The 21,519-nt window shown below is 44.4% G+C and overlaps 1 protein-coding gene across 1 annotated transcript; it reads left to right on the top strand.

Moving 5' to 3' along the window:
• The first annotated feature begins 2,984 nt into the window (after positions 1–2,984).
• On the top strand, positions 2,985–20,990 carry TICRR (TOPBP1 interacting checkpoint and replication regulator). The gene is made up of 22 exons (XM_015639213.3): positions 2,985–3,684; positions 4,256–4,511; positions 5,087–5,328; positions 5,595–5,838; positions 6,363–6,498; positions 7,201–7,343; positions 8,057–8,269; positions 8,875–9,023; positions 9,746–9,840; positions 10,200–10,293; positions 10,461–10,540; positions 10,866–11,102; positions 11,522–11,618; positions 11,832–11,904; positions 12,599–12,739; positions 13,221–13,311; positions 13,836–13,897; positions 15,378–15,533; positions 16,264–16,421; positions 16,619–18,914; positions 20,121–20,225; positions 20,565–20,990. The coding sequence occupies exons 1-22, from the start codon at positions 3,037–3,039 to the stop codon at positions 20,681–20,683; spliced, it is 5,835 nt and encodes a 1,944-aa protein (XP_015494699.1). The 5' UTR covers positions 2,985–3,036; the 3' UTR covers positions 20,684–20,990.
• Positions 20,991–21,519: the final 529 nt, after the last annotated feature.

Raw genomic sequence — 21,519 nt, 5'->3', positions numbered from 1 at the left:
TGCCTGGCGCTGCCCCTCCTTATCAACCTGCAGATCAGCACTTTGTCACTGCATCACATCAGGGCTGGCATGCTCCACTGGCTGTCCATGCTGTGAGAGCCCATTAAAGGACCAGCTTCTCTCCAGGCTCCTTTTCAGGGCCAGGATAACACTGGGAAGGCTGATGGGGCTGTGCCAGCACATGTGTGTGCAGCAGTGTTGGCAGAGCACTTCCTGTGATGGGTTAGACCACCATTGCATCCACCCTACAAGGTACCCAGCTGTGTGGCAGGACATGCGGGCCAGGTTTCACCATGCCTCAGTCACAAAGGTGCTTCAGTGTCCTGTTGGAAACTTCAGGGAAGTGTGAACTTCCTCCACCACAGAATTTTGCCCATCATGTCCAGCACCTGTAAGAGTCGCAAGGTTTCTCCAGAAAGTCACTGGGATGATGCTGAGGGAGAAGGAATGCAGGTCTAGCAGTGTCTAGATCTAACCCAGATCTAACCCCGATCTGAGTTACTTTGGGTGAGGATTGTACAGTACTGGTCCCAGCTGGGTCTCTCCCAGTTTCTCACATTTATGAGCACTAAAAATATTTGAAGATGTAGAGACAAAATCTAAAGCACAGAATTCCTTCCCTCTTGCCTGGAGGCCTTGGGGCAGCTTCACCCTGATGGGAGGGAATGGGTGCTCCCCAGAATCTTGGCCAAAGCAGTCACAACCAGTAGTCTTTGGGCACCTGGGGTGGAGAAGGCACTGGAGAATGAGGATTTGGGGAGTCTTGGAAGCCTCGATACAGTACAAGTGAGACTCTGGGCACTGCCCAGTATCAAAGATGACTTGTTGCTTGTTCAGGTCTTTGAGGAGTGACCTGAAAGCAAAGCATCTGAGTCAATACCAAAACTTTTTTTCAGGCTGGTTCAGCAGAAAGACAAACAAACTTTCCACTGGGGTAGGACAGAGTGGTGGCATGAGGGGAGATCAAACAGTTCATTTATGTTTGGGATTTCACATCCTTTTTTTCAGCTCCCACTATTAAAGTATCCTTTGGAGATAAATGTTGGAAACAGGAGAAAATGAAGAGATAGTTTTTTAAGCTAAAGAAAAAAATCTTATCTTGATCAAAGAGACAACCACACGTGAGCCAAATTCACTATTTTTCTTGTGCCCTCTCCTTCCTCCCAAGAAACAGCATTTATTAGCAAGTAAATGATTGTCCAGAAAGAACCCAAGGACTGTTTGAGAGGGAAGTCGGTGTCCTTGTGGAGCAGGCAGAGAGGACAAATGTCTGTGAAAGCAGCACAAAGACGGGACAGCACAAGAAGCAGAGGTGTGTGAGCAACTCTGGCTCTCACACTGGGAACACACTCTCACCTGGGCTCAGCCAACACCTCTTCTGGCTTTCCCAAGAGCTGGATAGGCTTCCAGAGCAAATACACTCTAGTGGGCAGGAAAGGAGAAGGAGTTTGGGTAGCTAGCAGCTGTTCCCATGTTGGAAGCTGTCAGACTTTGCTGGGAAACTCCCCTTTGCCCTGGGTTTGTTTCGGGTCCCAGGTGGACTGTGATAAGGCAGGTTTTGGTCACACTCTGCTAAGTGTCCTCAGCGGACTGCTGGGACAGATGCCAGTGGTTGGACAATGGCAGTGACATGGTGTGGCTGGCTCTTCTTCAGGGCTCAAACAGCAGAGAGATGTCAAGCAGCAAGAGATGTCAGTCCCCGGCCAGGAGAAGGGAGCCCACAGCCCCAAGGCTGCCCTCTGCCCTCTGCACTTTTCCAGGGAGACCCGTTGTCCTTCTCTTGCTCTTGGTGGCAGGTTATTCCCACCCACCCAAGTGGATCAGCTCCCGGTTCCAGCCCATTAAATCCACTTGTGTTCACAGTCACCAGCAGAGCCGAATGGGCCGTTTAGTGCCCGCTTGTCTTTGTTGCTCTATAAATACATCTGGTGACACTGGTTTGGGCTGGGGCATTCAAGCTCTGGAGGTGAGCGTGGAGCAGACACCTGGGTGGCTCTGCTCTGTGGGGATTCCTCTGCCTTTACCTGCTGTGATCACACCTTGACCACTGACACCATGGGGTAAGATGTCCTTCAAGCCCTGCAGGGAGGGGATTTTCTTGGACAAGGCAGCTGATGACAACCCAGGGTCTTCCACAAGCGTCAGCCCCTGTCCAGGTGCCCTGACCCTACACCTTTTCATAGAATCGTCAAGTTTGGAAGGGATCTTTACAATCTAATCTAGCCATCAACAGATCATTATCACTGTAACCCCCTAAACCACATCACCCAGTGCCAGATCCAGATGCCTCTTGGACACCTCCAGGGATGGCGACTTCACCATTTCCCTGCCCAGCCTATTTCAATGCTTGACCACTCCAACAGTATGTTTTATTTTTTTGTAATATGTAATCTGAATTTGAATCTGAATTTAAGCCATACGGGCCCGGGGCTGTCCCTGCTGTTCTCCAGGGAGGCTGCGGGAGGAGGATGCCGTGTCGGCAGGACCCTCCGGGCAGGTTCTGTCTGCCGCTGTCCCTGTCCCTCCTGCCCGCGGGCGGTAGCGGGGATGGGGAGGTGCCGCTGGGCGGGCAGGCGCGGACCTCTAGCGGCATTGGAGGAGCCTGCCCGGGTGCCGGGTGGGCAGGACCGGGCCGGGGTCGCGGCTCGACCCCGGGGTCCCGCCCGGCCAGCGCTGCCACCGCCGCCCCGGTGACGTCACACCGCACATCCAATGACGTCACCGCCGCGCGCATTAAATTTTAAATCGGTGGCGGCGCCCAATCGGAGCGCGCTGGCTCCGCCCTGCCTTCGTCACTGCCTCCCGCCAATGGGATGGTAGCGCTCGCCGCGCGGCCAGCCAATCAGCGGTGAGCACCCCTTTCGCTGCCGCGTCGCTCCGTCCTCCCGCTGGCATTTCTCCGCCAATGGGAGAGGGAGCAGCGGGAAGTGGGCGTGGCGGGTGCTCAGCGGCAGCCAATGGGGGCCCGTGCTAGGCGAGGGCGCGAGCGGCCGTACCGGGCGGGCGATGGCCATGGCGGTGTGAGGGGCTTGCGCCATGTCGTGCTCGCACAGCGTCGTGTTCCTGCTGGACACCGCAGGCCCCGCGCGCCGCGAGCGGCTCCAGCGCGGCGCCCTCCGCCTCCTCACCCTCCTGGGCTGCCGCTTCGGCCTCTCCCGCCTCCGCTGGGCTTTCCGCTTCTTTGACTCGCTCGGCGGCCGCGGCGGAGCCTCACGGGGCGGCGGGTTCCGCCCGCCGGGGCCCCGCGCCTGGGAGCGGTTCGAGGAGGAGCTGGCGGAGCGGCTCGGAACACGGGCCCCCGCCGCCCTGCCCGGCCCCGCGCCGCGTGCTGCCCTCACGCACAGCGGGCTCAAGGAGACGCTGCTCGACTTCCAGTGGGACCGCCCGGAGATCGCGTCCCCCGCCAAACCGCCCCGCAGGAGCCGCAGGACGGGGCTGGCCGCCCAGGAGCCCCCGGAGGCGCCGCCCGAGGGTTTCGTGAACGCCGTGTTCCTGTTCTCCCCTTGCCCGCACTCGCGGAGGGAGCTCCGGCAGTTCGTGTCGGGAAACGACGCCCCCGCCTCCCCTGGAGAGCCGCCCACGGCGCAGGAGCTGGCGGAGAAACTCCTGCCCAAGAGTGTCCAGGAGTTGCTTGTGGAACAGAAAATCACCCTGTTCTGGGTGGACACTGCCGACTGCGCTCAGGTAACGAGGTTGCACAGCACAGCTTTCAGCTGTGAGCACTAGCGGGACATCTGCCACTCTGCTTTCTGGCCTAAGTAATCTTTGGGTAGTAGGGAACCACGCCAAGGTTCACTTACTGCCACATTATCTTCAGCAGGGGACTGAAATCTGGAATGGAATCATCCACGTGGAGACTGAGATACATCTGCAGTGGAGTAGCTGTAGAGTGTTTATTGATGGGATGTCTTGTGCTTTGACTTAGAGGGGTGTTACAGCTTTTCAGAATTGCAGATAAGCAATCTGATAATTAAGGTGTGAACCATACCAGATTTAAAAAAAATACCTTAAAAATATCAGATAAAAAAAATGGTGTGACATGATTGCTAGGTTTTAATTCACTGGAAATAGTATTTACTTTGTTAGGTTCCTACGAAGGCTGATAAAGTCCATAAAAACACTCAGAAAGCACCGTGTTTAGATGCTATGGATACGTTTCACATGCCAGCTTTTTTGAAAAAGTGCAATCTTTATTTATTTGTGTGAAAGCTCTCTCAATGCCAACCTTGAAACCAATCTGTTACTTTTGTTTCAGCTGATCGAATGCCCAGATCATGGTGGTTACTGGACAATGTTTGAAGTGATCTGTCAGATGGGAGGCACCATTTTGCCAGCTGAAGCCTTGGTGCACCCCAGGGCAGATGCTGCTCCTGGGTTCCCAGTGCCACAGGCTGTGCCTTGGGCCAGGCTTCTGCCCCTGGATGCGACTTTGAACTGTTTGTTCTCCAGGCCATCCCTGTATCGATCAGTGTTTCCCCAGCAAGAAGGAACATTGTTTTTCAGCATGCCTGGTAATAAAAAAAAAAGAAAAATATAGATGTGCATGGTAGTAACTGATCTCTCATGCAGGGTCCTTTATGAGCTTCCTTTGTAAGTACTGTGTGTAGAAGTAACTTCAGATATTTAAAAACCTAGGTGTTTGGTTTTTTTGAAGTTTGTGCTCTGCTTCTTCTGATAAGACAACTGTGAGCCCATGTTTCTGGTTTAGCCTGTTCAGTTTGCCATGCTCCTAGAAGCTTGGATGAAGAGCTCTTTCCTGGTCCCACCTTATAGAGGTGCACTCCCTTTTCTCATACAATTGTTCAATTTAGCTAAAATAAGAACATATTAAAGCCCCTTCCAAAGAAAACAGATTAGCTGTAAAGCAGCATGCAGTATGCATGGGGTCTTTCTTTAGTGGTGCTTCCATCACTCAGCTCCTTGAGCGCATGGGAAGGAGGTCAGTTCTATAACACACTTACTGTAGAGTATATTCCCGGTTTAATCTTGGGATTCACTTTTTGGGCATTGAAGTTGTCTCTTCACCTTGATGGAAAAATCTTTTTTACTTGCTTTCAGACTTTTTCTTTGTCCTATCCTTGCACAGGAGGAAAGAAGCAGGAAAGCTGTACTGTGATCCTGGAACCTCTTGCCATGAGTCAAAGACAACTGCAGTGTCCAGTCAGCATCTTGCTGAAAGGAAGCTTGACGGGTTGGAGCTTGGCACAGGCTGGCCACTTCCTCACAGAGAGCTGGATACTGCAGAGCTTGCAGGCTGGGCAGGGAGAATGTAACAGGTCTCTGTTCCATCAGCTCTTGAGGAATCTGGTGGCTGAAGGACTGCACATGGTAAATCTTGCCCTTTGCCTTGAACTTATATACTGCTCTGAAATGAAATGTGACAAAGGAGGTGGCAGTATCATGTTGTGAAGACAGTAAGTAATAGAAACTGCACTGCAAATTGCTCATTTGAAGCTAAATTCAGAACATTTTTTTGAGATCATGTAACTCTATAACCTGCTTGTAAAGCATCTGTGCTCCTTAGGTCTCTGTATTTCTAGATAATGTAAACTCTTCTCTTTTTCCTTTTTTTTTTTTTTTCTTTTAAAATGCAGATTGCTGAAGTATCTCTGTCTGAAACTTGGTGCCCCTGCACTGCTGTTCTGTCGCCGCTTTCGGAGGATGCTGCAGTTCTGACTGTGCTTGGTCCTGAGAAGACTGCTGATATTCAGGGATGCAGCCTAGAAGGAGCTGTAGTGGAAGACTCTTCCCAAAACTGTCCTACTCAGCTGCCAGAAATCATGAATAGTGTGTTGACTAAAATTGACATGTCAGTGGGAGATTCTCTGGCCAGTCTGGGTAGGTGTCAGGAAATGCAAAACTCACCATCTTTTGATCATCTCCAGATCTGCAGTGGAAAAAAAAAATCTAAATTAATGATTTTCTCCTTGAGGAGAAATTCTCCTTGAGTCTCATTTCTGGGACTTGTTCGTTGTGTCATCTGTAGCTAAGGCCTTACGATGTGATGTAGAAAGAAGTCTCTGGGTGTAGCTTTGTTTTATTGACAGAGTGTTAGTTTCCATTAACTTGCAGATAAAGCATGGTTGCATGTGCCTGAGAGCATGCTTTTAGAAGGAGGCTTCCTAAAATGTGTCACATGGGCCAGTAAAGCCTTTGGGTGGGATAGCAGCAAGGAGGCTGCTTTTACACGTGTGTTTTGCGTTAGAGTGAATCTTCTCATCTTCTGATGTATTGGCTATGAAATTGTCTCTCCAGGATCAAAGATTTGCAAACCTCTGTGTTAGAGCTTCTGTGAAGGCTGGAACCTTCTGCCACTTAGTTCAGCTTTTCTAATTTTTGTGTATGTGTGTGTCTGCTTACAGGAGAAGAAACTCCAGTGCCAGAGTGGGTCCAACGGGAACTGTCCCATACAGCAGACTGGCATCCTTCAGTACTGGAAGCTTGGTATCCTGCATCCAATGCCTGTGGAGCAAGCTCAGATCTGATGGAGTCATTCAGGTATTTTTCTGAATGTCTCTGAGCAATAATCAAGGATTTCTGCTTCCTATTAAGGGAGTATGGCTGTAGCATTGCTAAGAGTTCTAGAATTAAGTGCTTCTCTACTGCTTTTATTTCTGTACTCAGTTTACTGGTGGCTTATCTCTTGGTGGGGTATATAGACAAAAGAAATTTGGAACAGGATGTTTGGGTATCTGTTTGCATGGATTAAAATCTTGGTAGTTTCAGGAGTTATAAAGGTCACTTAAAATGACCTTAAGCTACTTGGGAAATGACAAATTTCAGCTTTTATGGGATGGTAAGATCCAGTGCAAGATACTGAAGATGTGGTTGTGTGCAGTTGATGGTTATTTGGAATGAATGAGCTTGCTTTCTTCAAAGAGCATGCTGAGTGAAACAAAAGAGCCTAATGCAGGGTAGTTTAGAAAGCACAAAGCTGCTCATTTAGTTTTGTGGTACAGGTCAGTGCCATATCAGTTGTACATTAATGTAATGCTTGTTTCCAGCATTTTGAGATGGTTTGGGTTTTCTGCATCTCCTAAGTGTGTTGGGGAACAAGTGCTGGGAGAGTTACTAATGTGTACTACTTGCACTATATTGCTGCAGCTGGAACCTAGAAAAGCCTTGTTTCTGTCCACAGGAAGAAGGGATATGCCTCCTACTCCCACCCTATTTTGGTAATGGTACTGTTCTTTCATATAGGCTCCTGCAGGTTCCTGGTGCTAACAGGAGGGCTGATGCAGACCAATGTAATGTGGAGCTCTCAGAAAGTCTATCTGAGCTGTACCAGAGAAAATTCAATGAAACCTCTGCTGCAGCTGGACCAGGAAATAACAAAAAGAGACGTATGTATACTTTGTCATTATGTGTGCGTGTTGTCAATAAAAGATGATGCATGAATCCCAGAGATCTGTGCTCTAAGTAATACCATGCTTTAGATTTATTTTTTTTATTTTTTTTATTTAGGGACAATCTCATTTACTTATTAGTATTAGGTTTGTCCTGTAGTAGAACCCCAATTATTGTAATTCAAGGCTGTGCAGGGACTGACAGAGCTGTTAAAAGCAGCATGTAGAGCTCTGCAGTTTAATTAGCTGTTGAAACAGGGATTGTTCCAGCTACTAGTAAATATTACAACCACTCAATTGTGTTCTAATTAGAGAAATAAAACACTTTCTTCTAGAAAAGTTTAATCATTGCTTTTCTCTACACTAACCAGAGTTGACCGTACCCTAGCCTTATGTATCTGTAAGTCCTGCTCTGTCAGCTGTTTCTATTTCCGTGACTATTTCTGCTGCCTATATATATAACTTCTGATTAAACTTGTGTAAGTTCTTGTGCAGAGCAATATGCATCTGGCTTTTTATTAGAAGAAGTAGCTGCCTGCTACATTGCCTATATGTTGATTTCATGAAGAAATACCAATCTTTTGGGGCCATGTTTTCCTCTAGGAGGTTACCAAGTTCACAGTAATACAGAATTTAGTGCTGTTCTCTACCTTGGGTGGAGTTCCTGCCCCAGTGTGCTGATGGTAGAACTCTCTCTTGTGGCATTTCAGGTGGGGTTCCCCGAACTCCAGTCAGGCAGAAGATGAAGACCATGCCCAGATCCCTGCAGATGCTCAATGTAGCAAGACTGAATGTAAAAGCTCAGAAGTTTCAACCTGATGCTGTGCCACCAGCAGTGAATGAGAAGGTTCCACAGAAGCCTTCAGCAAAAAGATTGGATGAAAAGGTGGAAGGAAAGGCAAAAGCACTTCAAATACCAACTGGTGTGTGTTGTTATCTTTCTGTCCTGATACATCCCATATGAACTCTTGATATCCTGATATAGGAGTCATAGAGGATTTTTATGGAATGGAGTATTCAGTACCAACGAGCATATCAGTGTTAGAGTTTCTGTATCTTCAGCATGACAAAGAGTAGACATTTTTTCCCACCCTTCTGCCATTTAGTTTCTGATTCTTTACAAATTAGTGTTGCAGCTGTTTTTGGGGTTAGTTTATTGCCTTGTATCCATCTGAAAAAAGTAATGAGGATTGACTTCTTAAATTTTTTTAACCTAAAGAAATAGAGGGAAGCATTCATGAAGGTATAACTGGTAATGTAGTCCTGTTTACTAATTAGGCAGAAATAAAGGGCATTTCGTTTGCTGACCTTAAGCAGACTTTGTTGATTATAGGATTGATTTACTTTATAATGTATCATGAGCCTGGACCTGGGACTGCCTCTGTTATTGTGCTGTGGTCTGGATGCATCACTGCTGGAGGAAATATTTATTATTACCTCCTCTGTTCCCTTCTTCAGCTTGGCTGAGTATTTTATCAGTGAGATGTGGTGAACATGCATTTAGTTAACAGAGACCATTTCCTTGCAGACTTCCAAACAGAGGAGGAGCTGCAGTCCCACTTGGCTGCCAGCTACCAGAAGGCTGTTGCTGAGGGAATTCCCTCGTCTGTGTGTGCTCAGAATATGATTGTGGCCATTAAAAGGTTCTTGAAAATACAAGGTGTCAAAGAGAAAGAGGTAGGTAAGAGCATATGGGCAGGGTTATTACTGATCTGGAAGTTAGAATTTTTACTATTTTGGGCTACTTTTCCTTTATATTTCCAGAAATTGTATGTGGAGTTACTCCATGGTCACTGACTGCTTCTATCTGTGAGGACTCAATAGTGAAAAACTGAATGCTTGTAAAAAATGTAGGAAAATCCTGTTCATGTATCAGTTTACAACTTTGCTAAATGTTGCAAGACATCTTTCCTTTACATTGACCTCCTCACAAAGTCTAATTTCAAAAAATACATTCTTGCAAACTGTATTTTAAATAAGATGCTTCTTTTGTTATGCATTACATGGCAAATCTAGGCCTGGCTTTGCAAGGAAAGAGAAATTGTTCAAGGTATTTCTTACGATCTTTAGCACTATTTATAGGTTTACAACAATCTGAAACCAAAACTGGTAAACCTGTGATTAATTTAACAAAAACACCATGAGAGACAAATCCAGAGTGGATCCAGAGTGAGGAAAGCCTGAAACTGTGAGCAAGAGACCTCTGTGATTTCAAGCTCCAAGTTGTTGTGTCATAACTTTGCTACTGAAAGGAAACATAATTCCTTTCCTTGAAAGAAAAGGAAAAAAACTCAACTGTATCCAAAAGATACAACCCAAAAGATTGGGGGGATAACTGGGGGACCTGCCCTGTGGAAGGGAACAGTTTTGAAGTTCTTGCTCTCATTATGTGTCTGCAGATGGCGTGTGTGGGAAGAGTCAGAAACCATCTCCTGAAGACCAGCAAAATGCTCAGACAACAGCATGGCTCACAGAAGGAGACCAAAGTCAGAGAGTATGAGACACTGTATTTACTTCAGCTTCTGAGATATTGTGGAGTTGGTTAGCAGTTTTTAATGGTGGCTTTTTTTGTACAACTGGAAAAGTATTTACATGGGGCAAATATTTCAAGGGGAGTCTCTGGTTGCAGTAAAATCATTTCATTAAATGCAAATATACCCGTGTTGTGTGATAAGCACTGCAGCCTATATCTGGAATGAGGCATCTCCCTTGCCACCAAAATGAAACGCTAACTAAATTTTGCTGTCAAAAGGAGCCACTTCCCTTCCCATTGCTTTTTTGAGCACACCTTTTGCAGTAAATATGCTGTTTCCATTAGAAAAAGAGGTGGTGGATAATTACTTGTTTCCTTAGGTGCCGACTTCAGGTATTTTTGCGCCTTGAGTTGTGCCTTCAGTGCCCTTTGCTGCAAAGCAACGCTGAGGAAATGGAGCAGCTGTTAGAAGAGGTAAGGAAAGTACAAACCAGGTTGTGTTTCTGCAAGGCACTAGAAATGCAGACCTGGAACCTGCATTTCCTTTGATTTTACACTAACACATTATATTCTATACTAAAATATCTGGTGCTGCAGCTGTCACACCTTAATCCATTTTGCCACCTGACTTTCTCTTCCAGGTGACAGATATGCTGCGCATTTTATGTCTGACTGAAGACCCAGCCTATCTTACAAAGTTTCTAGAGGAAATACTAGAATTGTAAGTTCTTCAGCATGACTTATGTGTTGCTGGGGACTGTGGTTTGGGTCGGATGTTGTATGTGAGTAGAGAGCAATCAACAGCTTTGATTTACTGCATCTTGGTAATTCTCAGAAATTTAGACGTGTTCTCTTTATTACACTTACATTTTGGTTTAAGAAAAGGTATCTGATAAGCAAGTAAACTAATTAAAAAACCCAGTTGCTATTCTGTTTGTTGTTTTTAAATTGATGTGTAAGAGCAAGGATTTAGTTCACACCTTGGATTTGAAATACCAGCAGTTTTGAGGAGGGATGTGTTTCATGTGGGTTCTCTCGTGCTCCAGGTATATGAATTCTATACCGAAGACCCTTGGAGATATTTATTATGGTCTGGGTACACAAATACCTCCGAAGCTGGCATCTGTTCTGCCTTCAGACTTCTTCAGTGATGACTCCATGACTCTGGATAGCAAATCTCCAGGCCTTCCTCCCTCTTTATCATCTGTCTTAACTCCCAGCGCTGTTTGCACTGAGAGTGATCAGCTGGAGGAGCTGCGCACCAGATCTGCCAAAAAGAGAAGGTAGTAATTCCAAACAGGAGGCAGCTTTTTGTTGACTATAAAAAATACAATCTTGATTCTGTATTTGTATCTTATGCAAAAGTAGTTTCCAGGAGCATCTTCCATGAGACCAAAAGCATGTTATGCTGTGCAATAGCTGATCTATATTGTTAAAGTGATTTACTGGAGATCTCTGTGTTGGGGAAATCTGTGTTCATATTAGCAAATTGTGAATGAATTCCGATACCAACCTTAGGAATAGCTTTTTATATTGCAAATCATGTCCCAGTGTTACAGTAAGTGAGGTATCAACTCAGTTTGCAATTTGAATTTAGGTATACACTTCCTATATCTCGAGTCAAATCTAAGTTTAATCGTCAGTAGGTTGTTAACTGTGCTTTTTATCTTTTTTTAACTTAATTTCTGTGTATTTTCTAAAGGAAAAATGTGTTGGCCAGACACAGAAGCATGACAGAAGCACCGCAGAACTTGCGTCAAATTGAGATTCCCAAGGTAGCCAAGAACCCCATCAGAAAGGTAAAACTCTTGCAGAAGGATTGTGAGTTGTGATTCTTGACTGCAAAAACTCTTGCTCTATATTCCCTTAGCAAGTGTGCCATGTATCGGCTGTACAGAGATCAAATTGTTTTGAAGGAGAAATTGAAATAATGTGTGGTTCAGAGCTTATAGTTAATATTCACACTTAAGCATAACATTGCACTGCTGCTGAGGCTGATTTCTTTGTTTCAGGAGAGCTTGCGTTCCTACCTTGCCACTGAGAAGTCCCAGCAGATGCCTTCGTTGCAGAAAGAGGCAGTGCAAGGTATATTGACTTCTGGCTTGTTCATGGAAAGGTGCATCCTCAGCACATGTTGTCCCTGTAAATTTTACTGAGCCATGATGAAATTATGCTGAGGCATGCTGGAAATCTGAAGGAAGTTTTGCTGAGTTCTGCAAAAACTTTGAGGGGAAAAAAGTATGCGGTATTCTGTGTACTTAGACGCAGAACACTTAAATTTCGTGTCCTCAAAAGAAAACCTTGACTCTTGAAATTATTTCCATCTTCTGTGTCCTGAAAAGAAAATGGGGACAAGAATGAACTACATCTGAAAATAGGATATATTCCCACAAATACTTCATAAAAATAAATCTCACATGTGTTGTCTGAACCAAGATGTGCTTTGGTTGAGATTTTGTAGTGCACCTAATATTCCACGTGGGACACTGACTGCTTTTTCTGCTATGGCATCTGCTTGTAGCTTATTGCTGGAAAAACGCAAATAATACAAATTCAGAAAAGAAGGTTGGAATGGATTTACAGGAGGACATGTTCCAGTAGCAGAAAGAAAAACAACTTTTCAAAGCTTTTTAGCTTCTAAAAAGTTGTCTTTCCATGCTGGTATATTGTTCTATCCCTAGTAGCCTGACAAAATTACCTTTGTATTTCTTTTTTCTTTATTTTTTTACTTCTGCTTTTCCTTGTAATCTGATCTTTTCTTGCTTTTCTTGCCTCACAGAGGTTACAAAAGTAAGGAGGAATCTCTTCAATGAAGAGGTACTTTCACCATCGAAAGGGTCGCTGAAAAAGATGCTTAGAAGCCAGTCAGTATCTGCTGTGGAAGGCCTAAAATACAAATGCACCAGTGAGGGCAACAGAGGTATGTTGTACATGTTGGATTGCTGTGGAAGAGCTTTTACTAAAATTCCTATTTTTGCATTCCCAGTTCTATGAAACAATTATGACCTGTTTTTTATAAAGGACAAAAGGAGGTCATTGCAGTGGTGTTTGGAGGGTGAATAATGATGGTATTGAAACTGAAACCTGTTTTTACTGAACTCTTTACATCTCATGAAGAAAATTAAAGTTAAAATAGCTTGCTTAAAAAAGGATCTGTGAAATAAAGTGAAATTATCTCAGTAGGTTAACTATGTCTGACACGGTACTGTTAGTAATATTGAGGGAGTGGGAAGGAGTTGTTGACACTGGACTGAAATAATGATAGCTTGTGAGTGCTGGGAGACAGCACAGAGATTCTATATTGACATTGTCATTCTTAAGCTTATGCCTGTACAAAACTGTATTTATTTGTTCCAAGTACTTTATATTGTGTGATGTTATAGCTCTTGCATGATTTTTAGATCATCGCAAGTTATTGACCAAGAGAGTTTCAGAAACACCACTACATAAGCAGGTGTCCAGGAGACTCCTACACAAGCAGATCAAAGGCCGGTGAGTTCTTTCTGAATTTCTTCAGTAAGTATTGGCTGTCTAATTAGTGGATGCCTAATTAATGGCTGTGAGCAGAATTACCAGGTATCGTTGTGGTCAAAGATAATCTTCACTTAAGGCAGTAAGAGGACCAGTGGAAGCTAAATGCCATTGCTTAAGTGGGGAAATACTGCTTGCTTCATCATGTAAGTCAGGCTGCTTTAATTCCTGCAGCTAATGTCTTTTTAGGTTCAGTTCCAGATTCAAGGCCTTCTGAAGAAAAGGCTCCTGCTGTATTTTGTGGACTCCAGGCTGAATTGTAGCATTTTCTTTCATGTAGAAGTGTTACCTGTACATCTAGGGAGCTCCCCATACTTAATGACATGTCAATAGGAGGCAAAGTACTCACTAATTGCTCACTTAGAGTTGCCCACAAAGCAATATATTGGTGTAGAATAGAGCACTGCTATTCAGTTTCTGTGGCAAGTTCTGTTCCTGTAAATGTGTTCAGTATGCTGAGCCCAAAATGTCTGTTGTTTCTCAAGGTCTTCTGATCCAGGTTGTGACACTGGTGTTGTAGAAGAATCTCCAGAGAAGGCCATATATGGTAAGCACTGATTTTTCATTAAAAGTCGTTTGGCTGTATCAGAGCTCGTAAGATGAGTGTGCTTTGATTTGGCTAATTCATGAGAAGTCAGTCTAAAAGTGTTACACTGTTCTCACAGAACCACTTGCTGCTCACTGCTTTAACAGCTCTGTACAGTAGAAGTTAAAAAAGAGAGGTAGATAGTAACTCTTTTAAAAGAAAAAACGTGAAGGACTTGAAGGGTGAACAAGATTTGGAGTTGCTATAATTACTGTCAAACCAGCACATGCTTATTTTTAATGTAGCTTCACCATGTTGTGCTGTGACCCTGCTCTGGTTTTGCTGTAACAGACAGCCACCTGGCTCTCAGGAGTGTCTCATGTTGGCTACTGCTGTTCCTTTTCCCCAGAAGGGAAGCAAAAACCAGCATGTCTGGGCAAGCAGGAAAATGAAATTGCTAGCAAAAAAAGACAAGCATTAACCCATCTTTTAACTTGGATGTAACTTGCACTGAACATGGCTTTTCTAGCATTTCTTTCCATATAATTGCTAGAGAGAATTGATGTTGGAGAAGATGAAACAGGGAAACCTTATAAATATGATTGTTTAGCAAAAGATTCTGAAAATATGAAACCTATAATCGAAATAAAAATGCAAACTAGCTTTGAGACATAGGATACTGAGTGTTAGTTACTATATAACCAAAGAACAATAGCCTAGCCAGCTGAAGGAGAATCCCTATTGATTGAACAATACCTTTCTGCTGACAGTGAATCCTAAGGTCAAAGCAGCAAGAGAAGAATTTGAAGAGTAGCTTTTAGAGTTTAAAATGTAACACTGTATGGTAATGTAGTAGTTCTTCTAGGCTATATGTAAATTCTATAGATGTGTGTCATGTACTGGTTGGGTACTGGGAATTAGAATATTCACCATAGAAAAAGATATAACATATTGTAACAAGAACTACACTCTCTTTACCTCTTACTCTCTCTTAACTTCTCTTAACCTCTTACCGGCTCTTAACCTCTCTAATCTTTCTTAACTTCCCCCCTCCTGCCCCCCTCTCTCTACCCCCTTAATTGCCTACTGCTCTCATGCTCTCAGCCCCTCTTTCCACTCTCTCTCCTTGATCATGTTTAACGCTGTGGCTGGCAGTGTAAACAGATCTCTTCTACCTAAATAATAAACTGCTTATCCCAAGAGCAGCCTGGCTTAGGGAAGTCTCCCACCGCGAGCCCGTTTTACTCCTACAGAATGAGAATAATCATGAGTTAGAGGAGAGGCATCATACTTTAGAAGGAGATTTGTATGCATAAATAGTCCAATTCCTTAAGAAAACTGAACCTTTTTTCTTCACCTGCTTGCCTTCCTGGGTGAGATAGGTATGTGTAGAGAAGTTTCTTCTGAGAGTATGCTCCTTGCAGTTGTGAACTGTTCCTGATGATGTGCCCATTGCTGAGGGGGAAAGAAGGCTCAATCACCAATGTCCTTGCTTTTTCAGAAGCAGGTTTGAGAAGAAGCCCACGCATCAAACAGCTGTCTTTAAATAGGACCTGCTCTGGTGCTTTCTATTCCACTGCACAGCCCAGCTCAAAAAATTCACAGCACCTCCACCAGGGACAAGAAAAGGAGAGCTGTAAACTGCAGGATGTAGAAGGTACTAAGTGGGATTTGAACAGACTGATACTGCTGATCTATAAAGCTGGCATGGATAGCTCCGAGTTTGATTTGATTTGGCTCTATAAGAGACTAAGAAGCTAAGAGCTGTCATGTAATACCTTCTGTAGACAGAAATTCATCCTCAGTAATTATTTTTTAATTGGTAATCTGAATTTTGAGGGTGGTAATGCAGCTATTTCTATGATGAATTCATTGCCAACTTAACAAACCAGTCAGGCCCATCTAACAGAATACCACTGATTGTCAGTCTGCATTCCTTAAATGCAGTGAAATCCTTGTGAAATATGGGACAGAAATCCTATAGCTTACTTTCAGTCTACTCAGTGGCAGCATAAAGCAATGACTGATGGGATCTTCTTTGCAGGCTTTCTCAGTAGGATTATCAGCTAAAAATGGTGACACTTAGTTCTTTATATTCTACTTATTAGAATCCTTAGTCATGAACCAGAACTATCTAAAGCTACAAGCTATAAATAGAATAAGAGGCCGAGGTATTTTGTACCTTTTTTACCATTGGAGCACAAGGAGATGGATATTAATTTCATAATGGGAAACAACAATAATTCTGGTGAAGCTTTAACATTTGGCTAGAAAGGAACATGCCAGGGATATGAGCTTTTATACTGCTTTTCCACACGTCTGATGTGATTCAGATAATTGTGGCATGTTACTTTGTATTAGTTAAATTGTACTGTTCCTATTTATAGGCCTTAACCAGCATTCAGAGGGCCCCCCTGTCCAGACTCCAAAGAGGTTTTTCTTTGGTGCAGTCATTGACATGTGTAGTCCTGCAGTGAAGCATTCACCTGGAAGGAGGAGAACAAGAAAAGATTCCTTAAACTTAGAGGAGCTCCCCTCATGTCAGGTACAAATAGTTACCTCCCTTTCTCTTTCTTCCCATCCTCATTTTCTCCTCCATTCATCAGCATCTTAAATTTAGTGTTCCTTAAGTCTCATCCAATTGATTTTTGTGTTTCAAATCTTGGGAAGTAAATATGAAGTTGGATAGATAATACTCCTGGAACAAACATGATTCTTTAATTTACTATTTTTCCCCTGCAGACTCCTAGAAAAATACCTCATAAATTTTCCCAGAAGCCACTAAATTCTGCCAGTAAGGTCCCAAGGAGATCACCTCGCATTGTCCACAGGACACCACAGAAGCTGGAGAAGACACCTGCCAAAAGTTCAGCAGCTAAGCAGCCTGTAGCTAAATGTTTGGGAAAATACTTTTCTCATCCTGCACAAAGGGTCAAGTCTCCATCTGCGCTATCTGACAGCAAGAGGGTTCACTTACTGCCAGTAACTGCTGAGGACTGTTGTGCAGCACTAACACTTTCCCCTCCTTTCAAAGAGCCTGGCTTGCAAACACCAAAACATGAAGGGTTCATAGGGCTTAATGCCTCTGTATTACCTCCAACAGATTCAAATCCAGCTGCTTCTTATTCCCCCTCTGCCACTCAAGAAAGTTGTTTTACAGAGCTTCAGACTCCAAGACGTTCCTCGAGATATCTCTCAAAATTAGCATCTCCAGTTAGTGCTCGGAGGCAAATCCTCACAAAGGAAATTCAGGTGCAGTTAGATCAGTTCTCTCAAGCATGTAAAAGGACACCCAGGAAACTCGAAGATCCAGGTTCAAAGTTATGTACCAGCCCACTGAGTAAAGAAATACCTCAACTTGCTGCGAGGCCAGAGCCTCTCTGCAGTTCTCCACTCCGTGAAAGTCCCACAAACACTGTGACAAGCTGCTCTGCTTCCAACACGCAGGCAGGGGAGTCTGACTGGGAACCTGGTGCATCTACACCATCTTCTCAAAAGATTTCAGGTATTACTGGCACTTCACTGAAGTCTCTGCATCACACATCGAAGCAGGCCAAACGTGAAGCAGGTTCTAGAGGAGAGAGCCTCACGTGTGCAACACTTACGAAAAATGAGGACAGTTGTCATGATAATGGTGATTACTGTTCTGCAGAAAGCCTTCAGCTTCATCAGTCCCAAGTTACTGAAAATACTTCTGAATTGGAGAAAAATAAACAGATGGATAGAGTGCCTCAAAAGTCTCCTTCAAGGGAGGACTTGGAAAATGTGGAAAACCATTTGTCTCCAAAGCCTTTTGCTGCAGGGCAGGAACATGCTCAGAATGCTGAGAGAGACTTCGAGCCATCACTTAAGGGGGAGAACTGCAGTGCAAACACCTGTGAGTCCTTCCTAAGTGATTTGCAAACAGTTAGTGATGACTTGGAAGCAAGAACTCCACCGAGGGAAGAATATACGGGACTGAAGGCTCCAAATCTCAAGAAACGCTCCAGATTTTCCCTGAATACTTTGCCTCCTCTGCAGAAGTCTCCTCCTGCCTATTCCTTACGCTGCACTGCAGACAGGAGGCAGCGGGAGGCTGCAGCACGCATGGGAGAGCCTCAGTCTGTAGCCAAGCTCTCAACTCCTGAAAGTCAGCACAAACTTCTTTCTGCCAGCTCGCCGACGTACGAAGTGGAAATTGAAATGCAAGCTTCAGGCCTGCCCAAGCTTCGCATTAAGAAAATTGGCTCTTGCTCATCGTTGGAAGTTCAACCTGAAGCAAGTGCCAGCAAACCCAGGGGAGGAGAAAGCTCCTTCAGTGATTTTGCTATGACCTGGTGCAGCAAGCACCCAGGAAAACTAGCAGCTGCCTGTGTTTCTCCATCCTGCTGCCGTTCTTTCCATAGCACACCTGGGAAAGGCACAGGACAGACCTACATATGCCAGTCATACACCCCAACAAGCTGTGCCTCTACTGTCACCTCTCCCTTCCCTTTGGAAGCGGGAGTTCTCCGGACACCTTCTCCAAAGCAGAAAGGGAAGGCTACACCTGATGCCATCAATGACTGGCCTCGGAGGAAGAGAGCAGCAGGCAGCACTGCTAATGGGAGCTGTGGTCAGAGTGAGAGGAATGCTGATGATCAGACACGGGTGTCAGCAGGCAGAGACAGAGCGATGAGGATCTCAGAACACTACAGCAGCAAAGTAACAAATACTCTTGGGGAATTTGAACTGGAAGGGATTTGCAGGCTCCAGGATCAGGCATCTCCTAGTGACTCTGAACCAAGGGCTGATGAGGACTCTGCCGTGGGAACTTTTGGCTTAAAATCTCAGAAACGGGTCTTTACTTGCCTATCACCAGAAAAGGAGGAGAATCACAGTGCCAAGAGATCACATGCTGATAGGGGCAGCTTGGATTTCACTAGCTTTTCCACAGATGAGGGCAACAGAAGTAAATCAAGGACAGACTCTGTACTTTCTGAGAAACCAGGAGCATGTGCTCTCAAAACTCTGAAGCAGCACGGTAGTCTTGGGGATGATGATGTCTTCCTTTTGTCAGGTAATTAAATGGCATGAAAGTCACTCAGTTGAAATTCACATGTGGTTAAAAATGGGGCTTAGACTAAAACAAGAACATGATTGTTTTCTGTGTAATTATGCTGAGGGATAGTGAGGTGAAAGGGGAGTGGCTTGTAGATGACATGGAAGATAATTATTTGGATAGGCAGACTGGGTAGGAGGAGTATTAATAATGGAAGAGAGATCAGAGAAATATGAAAGAGCAGGAGGCTGGAGGAACTAAAAGGAAAGTTTGAGAACTTGATGAGAGAGGATCCCAGTTGCATCCAGCTGGTGATTTGTTCAGGTTTGTGTTGTATCCACTGGCTTCTGCCCAGCATCCAGCTCTGAAGCCAACAATCTTAAGTGTAAAGCTTTGCTGCTTGAGTGCTTCAGACTGGAGCCTTGGCAGGGTTAGTCCTGTGGATGTTGGTGTTCACTGTTACTCCAGTTGTCTCTGCCCATGGTGGTGGGTCTGTTGAAAGTGCTACCAGAAATGATTCCCTTGCTAGCAATGATGTATTGGTAGGTGTATGGGTTTAAGCTGCCTCTTTGCTTTTGCTGTGGGTACAGATGATTCAGCTAACCTTGGTGAAACAGGCTGTTCAGCTCTGTAAACAAGGCCTTTTGAATTTCAAATACCTAATCCAGTATTGTTGTAGAAATTACAGGGCGCTGTGGCAGGTGTTGTTCTGTAGTCATTGCACTAAGCTTTGGTGTTTCTTTTCTCTTGCAAGGAAAGATTTGTATACAGAAGCAGTGTCTTACTCAACATTAGCACAGAAAAAAGGCCAAACCTTGAAGCAACATTAATCCATATTCAGGGCATGAAATAATAGCAGTGCTTAGCCTTAAGATGGTCCTGTAAGGGACTTTCTGTACCTACAGACCTTGTGTTTGTATTTCTAGATTATTGTGGTTGTAACAGTTTTCTTCCAGGACATGTAAAATATCTATGTTTAATACAAGTGAAGTGATTTTTCTGCTAAGCCAGCTAAGAAAATGAAATGTGCTAAGAGCTGATTCTAGATTGCTGTTTACCTTTCTCAAATGCTAAAACACTGCTGTGACAGCCTAGAGTTTGTTTCAGGTAAACTCGAAGTATCAGTGATACTGATGTCAGTTTTGAGGTAACTTTAAGGCTGTGTGTGAGACTTAACATTTGAGTTGAGTGGATTTGCTCTAGCATCTCACTGTGCTTCTCCAGGCTCCATTCCATCCTTGACAAAGGGACTTTTTGCCAGCAGCCTTCTCGCTCTGACCCAGTCTCCACTGCTGTCCCCACCATCGGCTCGGAAAAAGCATGTTCAAGGTAAGCACAAGAGAGGAAAGGCTGGGCTCAAGCAGACTGGCTGTGCTCTCTGCTTGCCTCCAGCTAATAGAACAAAATCATGCTGTACTGGGGGTTTGGCTTTGGGCAGAAAACCTGTGACTGTATCTGCCACTGCTGTGTTCAGTGTCTCAATCTCACATGCTTTCAAGAAACTTGGCATGAACTGGGAAGTTTGGAAGGAGAGGTAGCAATGAAGGGAGAGTAGCTATGTGGGAAGTGCAACTTCCAGTTCTTGTCTCCACATGGTATTTGGCTTCTTGGAATCACCAGTGAATTCTGGTAGACTGTGGCTTTCATGTATTCTTTCTGTTTTTGTAGAAGAGGAATCTGATGCTTCCCAAATCACTGCCAGCCAGGAGCTGTCTCCATTCCGTGTCATGGCTTCCAGGAGGCATCGCTTTAGCAGGACTTACTCACGGAAAAACCTGCTAAGCTGAAGTTTGGAGCCAGGCCAGCATGGGAAACTGTATTATCCCAGCTGTACAACACACCTTTTAACAAAGACCAGTATTTGGTGCTTGACTTGAGCTGCCTTGTGTTGGTAGGAGACTGGATGTAAGCACATGGCAGTAGAAATAAGGACCGTTTAAAAAATCTATGGTTTCTTCCATCCATTCAAAGCATAGATTGGTCTTTCTGCTAATGGAAGCTTAGAGTGAGTTCTGCAGTGAAGGTCCCAGCTCAAGAGGGAGAATTGTCACTTTTCTACAGGATTTTTGTAAAATAAACTGGTATGAATTTTCATTGTGTCCTTTAATCCAAAATCTGTCTTTGGCTTGAGGGATGGGGGCTGCAGGAAGGAGGATGCTGGAGGCGAATGGGTACAGAACAAGCTGTGTGCTCCTGCTGTGTCTTGTCCTCATACTAAATGGATCCCTCTGTTAATTGCATCCAGTTTGCCACGGCTTAGTGGGAAAATAACAAGTGGATTAATTAATTAGCCAAGTGCCAAGAGTACAGATAAAGGGGAAAGATAATTTAACTGGGAACATCTTTGTAGATCATGAATGGTTTGGTGTATCCGCTCCTGGCTACTGCTGGATAAGCAGATGCTGATGGAATGACTTCATTGTTCTTTTCTGCAAACTTGCAGTAAGCCAGAGAGAATTGGCTGGGGAAGTGTCCTTGAGAAGTAAAACTTGGACAGAATAACTGAAAATGACAGTTTCAAGGCTATTCTTTACCAAACTGAGTCATGGATTAAATAGTGATTTAGGTGCCTGTGGCACATTTGTTTTCTAACCCCATGAAGAGAGCAGGAGCTGTGGTTTAG

This window comes from Parus major, chromosome 10, assembly GCF_001522545.3.
Source record: "Parus major isolate Abel chromosome 10, Parus_major1.1, whole genome shotgun sequence".
Taxonomy (NCBI): Eukaryota; Metazoa; Chordata; class Aves; order Passeriformes; family Paridae; genus Parus; species Parus major.
Note: the sequence above shows the minus strand (reverse complement) of the source record. Positions and strands in the feature narration are given on the sequence as shown.

Bases quoted from the DNA above. Each gene is read 5' to 3' on its own strand.
- TICRR (XM_015639213.3), top strand. From the start codon at position 3,037: ATGTCGTGCTCGCACAGCGTCGTGTTCCTGCTGGACACCGCAGGCCCC. The intron at 9,024-9,745 runs GTAGGTAAGAGC...ATGTGTCTGCAG, and splicing joins AAGGTGTCAAAGAGAAAGAG to ATGGCGTGTGTGGGAAGAGT. The intron at 11,103-11,521 runs GTAGTAATTCCA...TATTTTCTAAAG, and splicing joins AGATCTGCCAAAAAGAGAAG to GAAAAATGTGTTGGCCAGAC.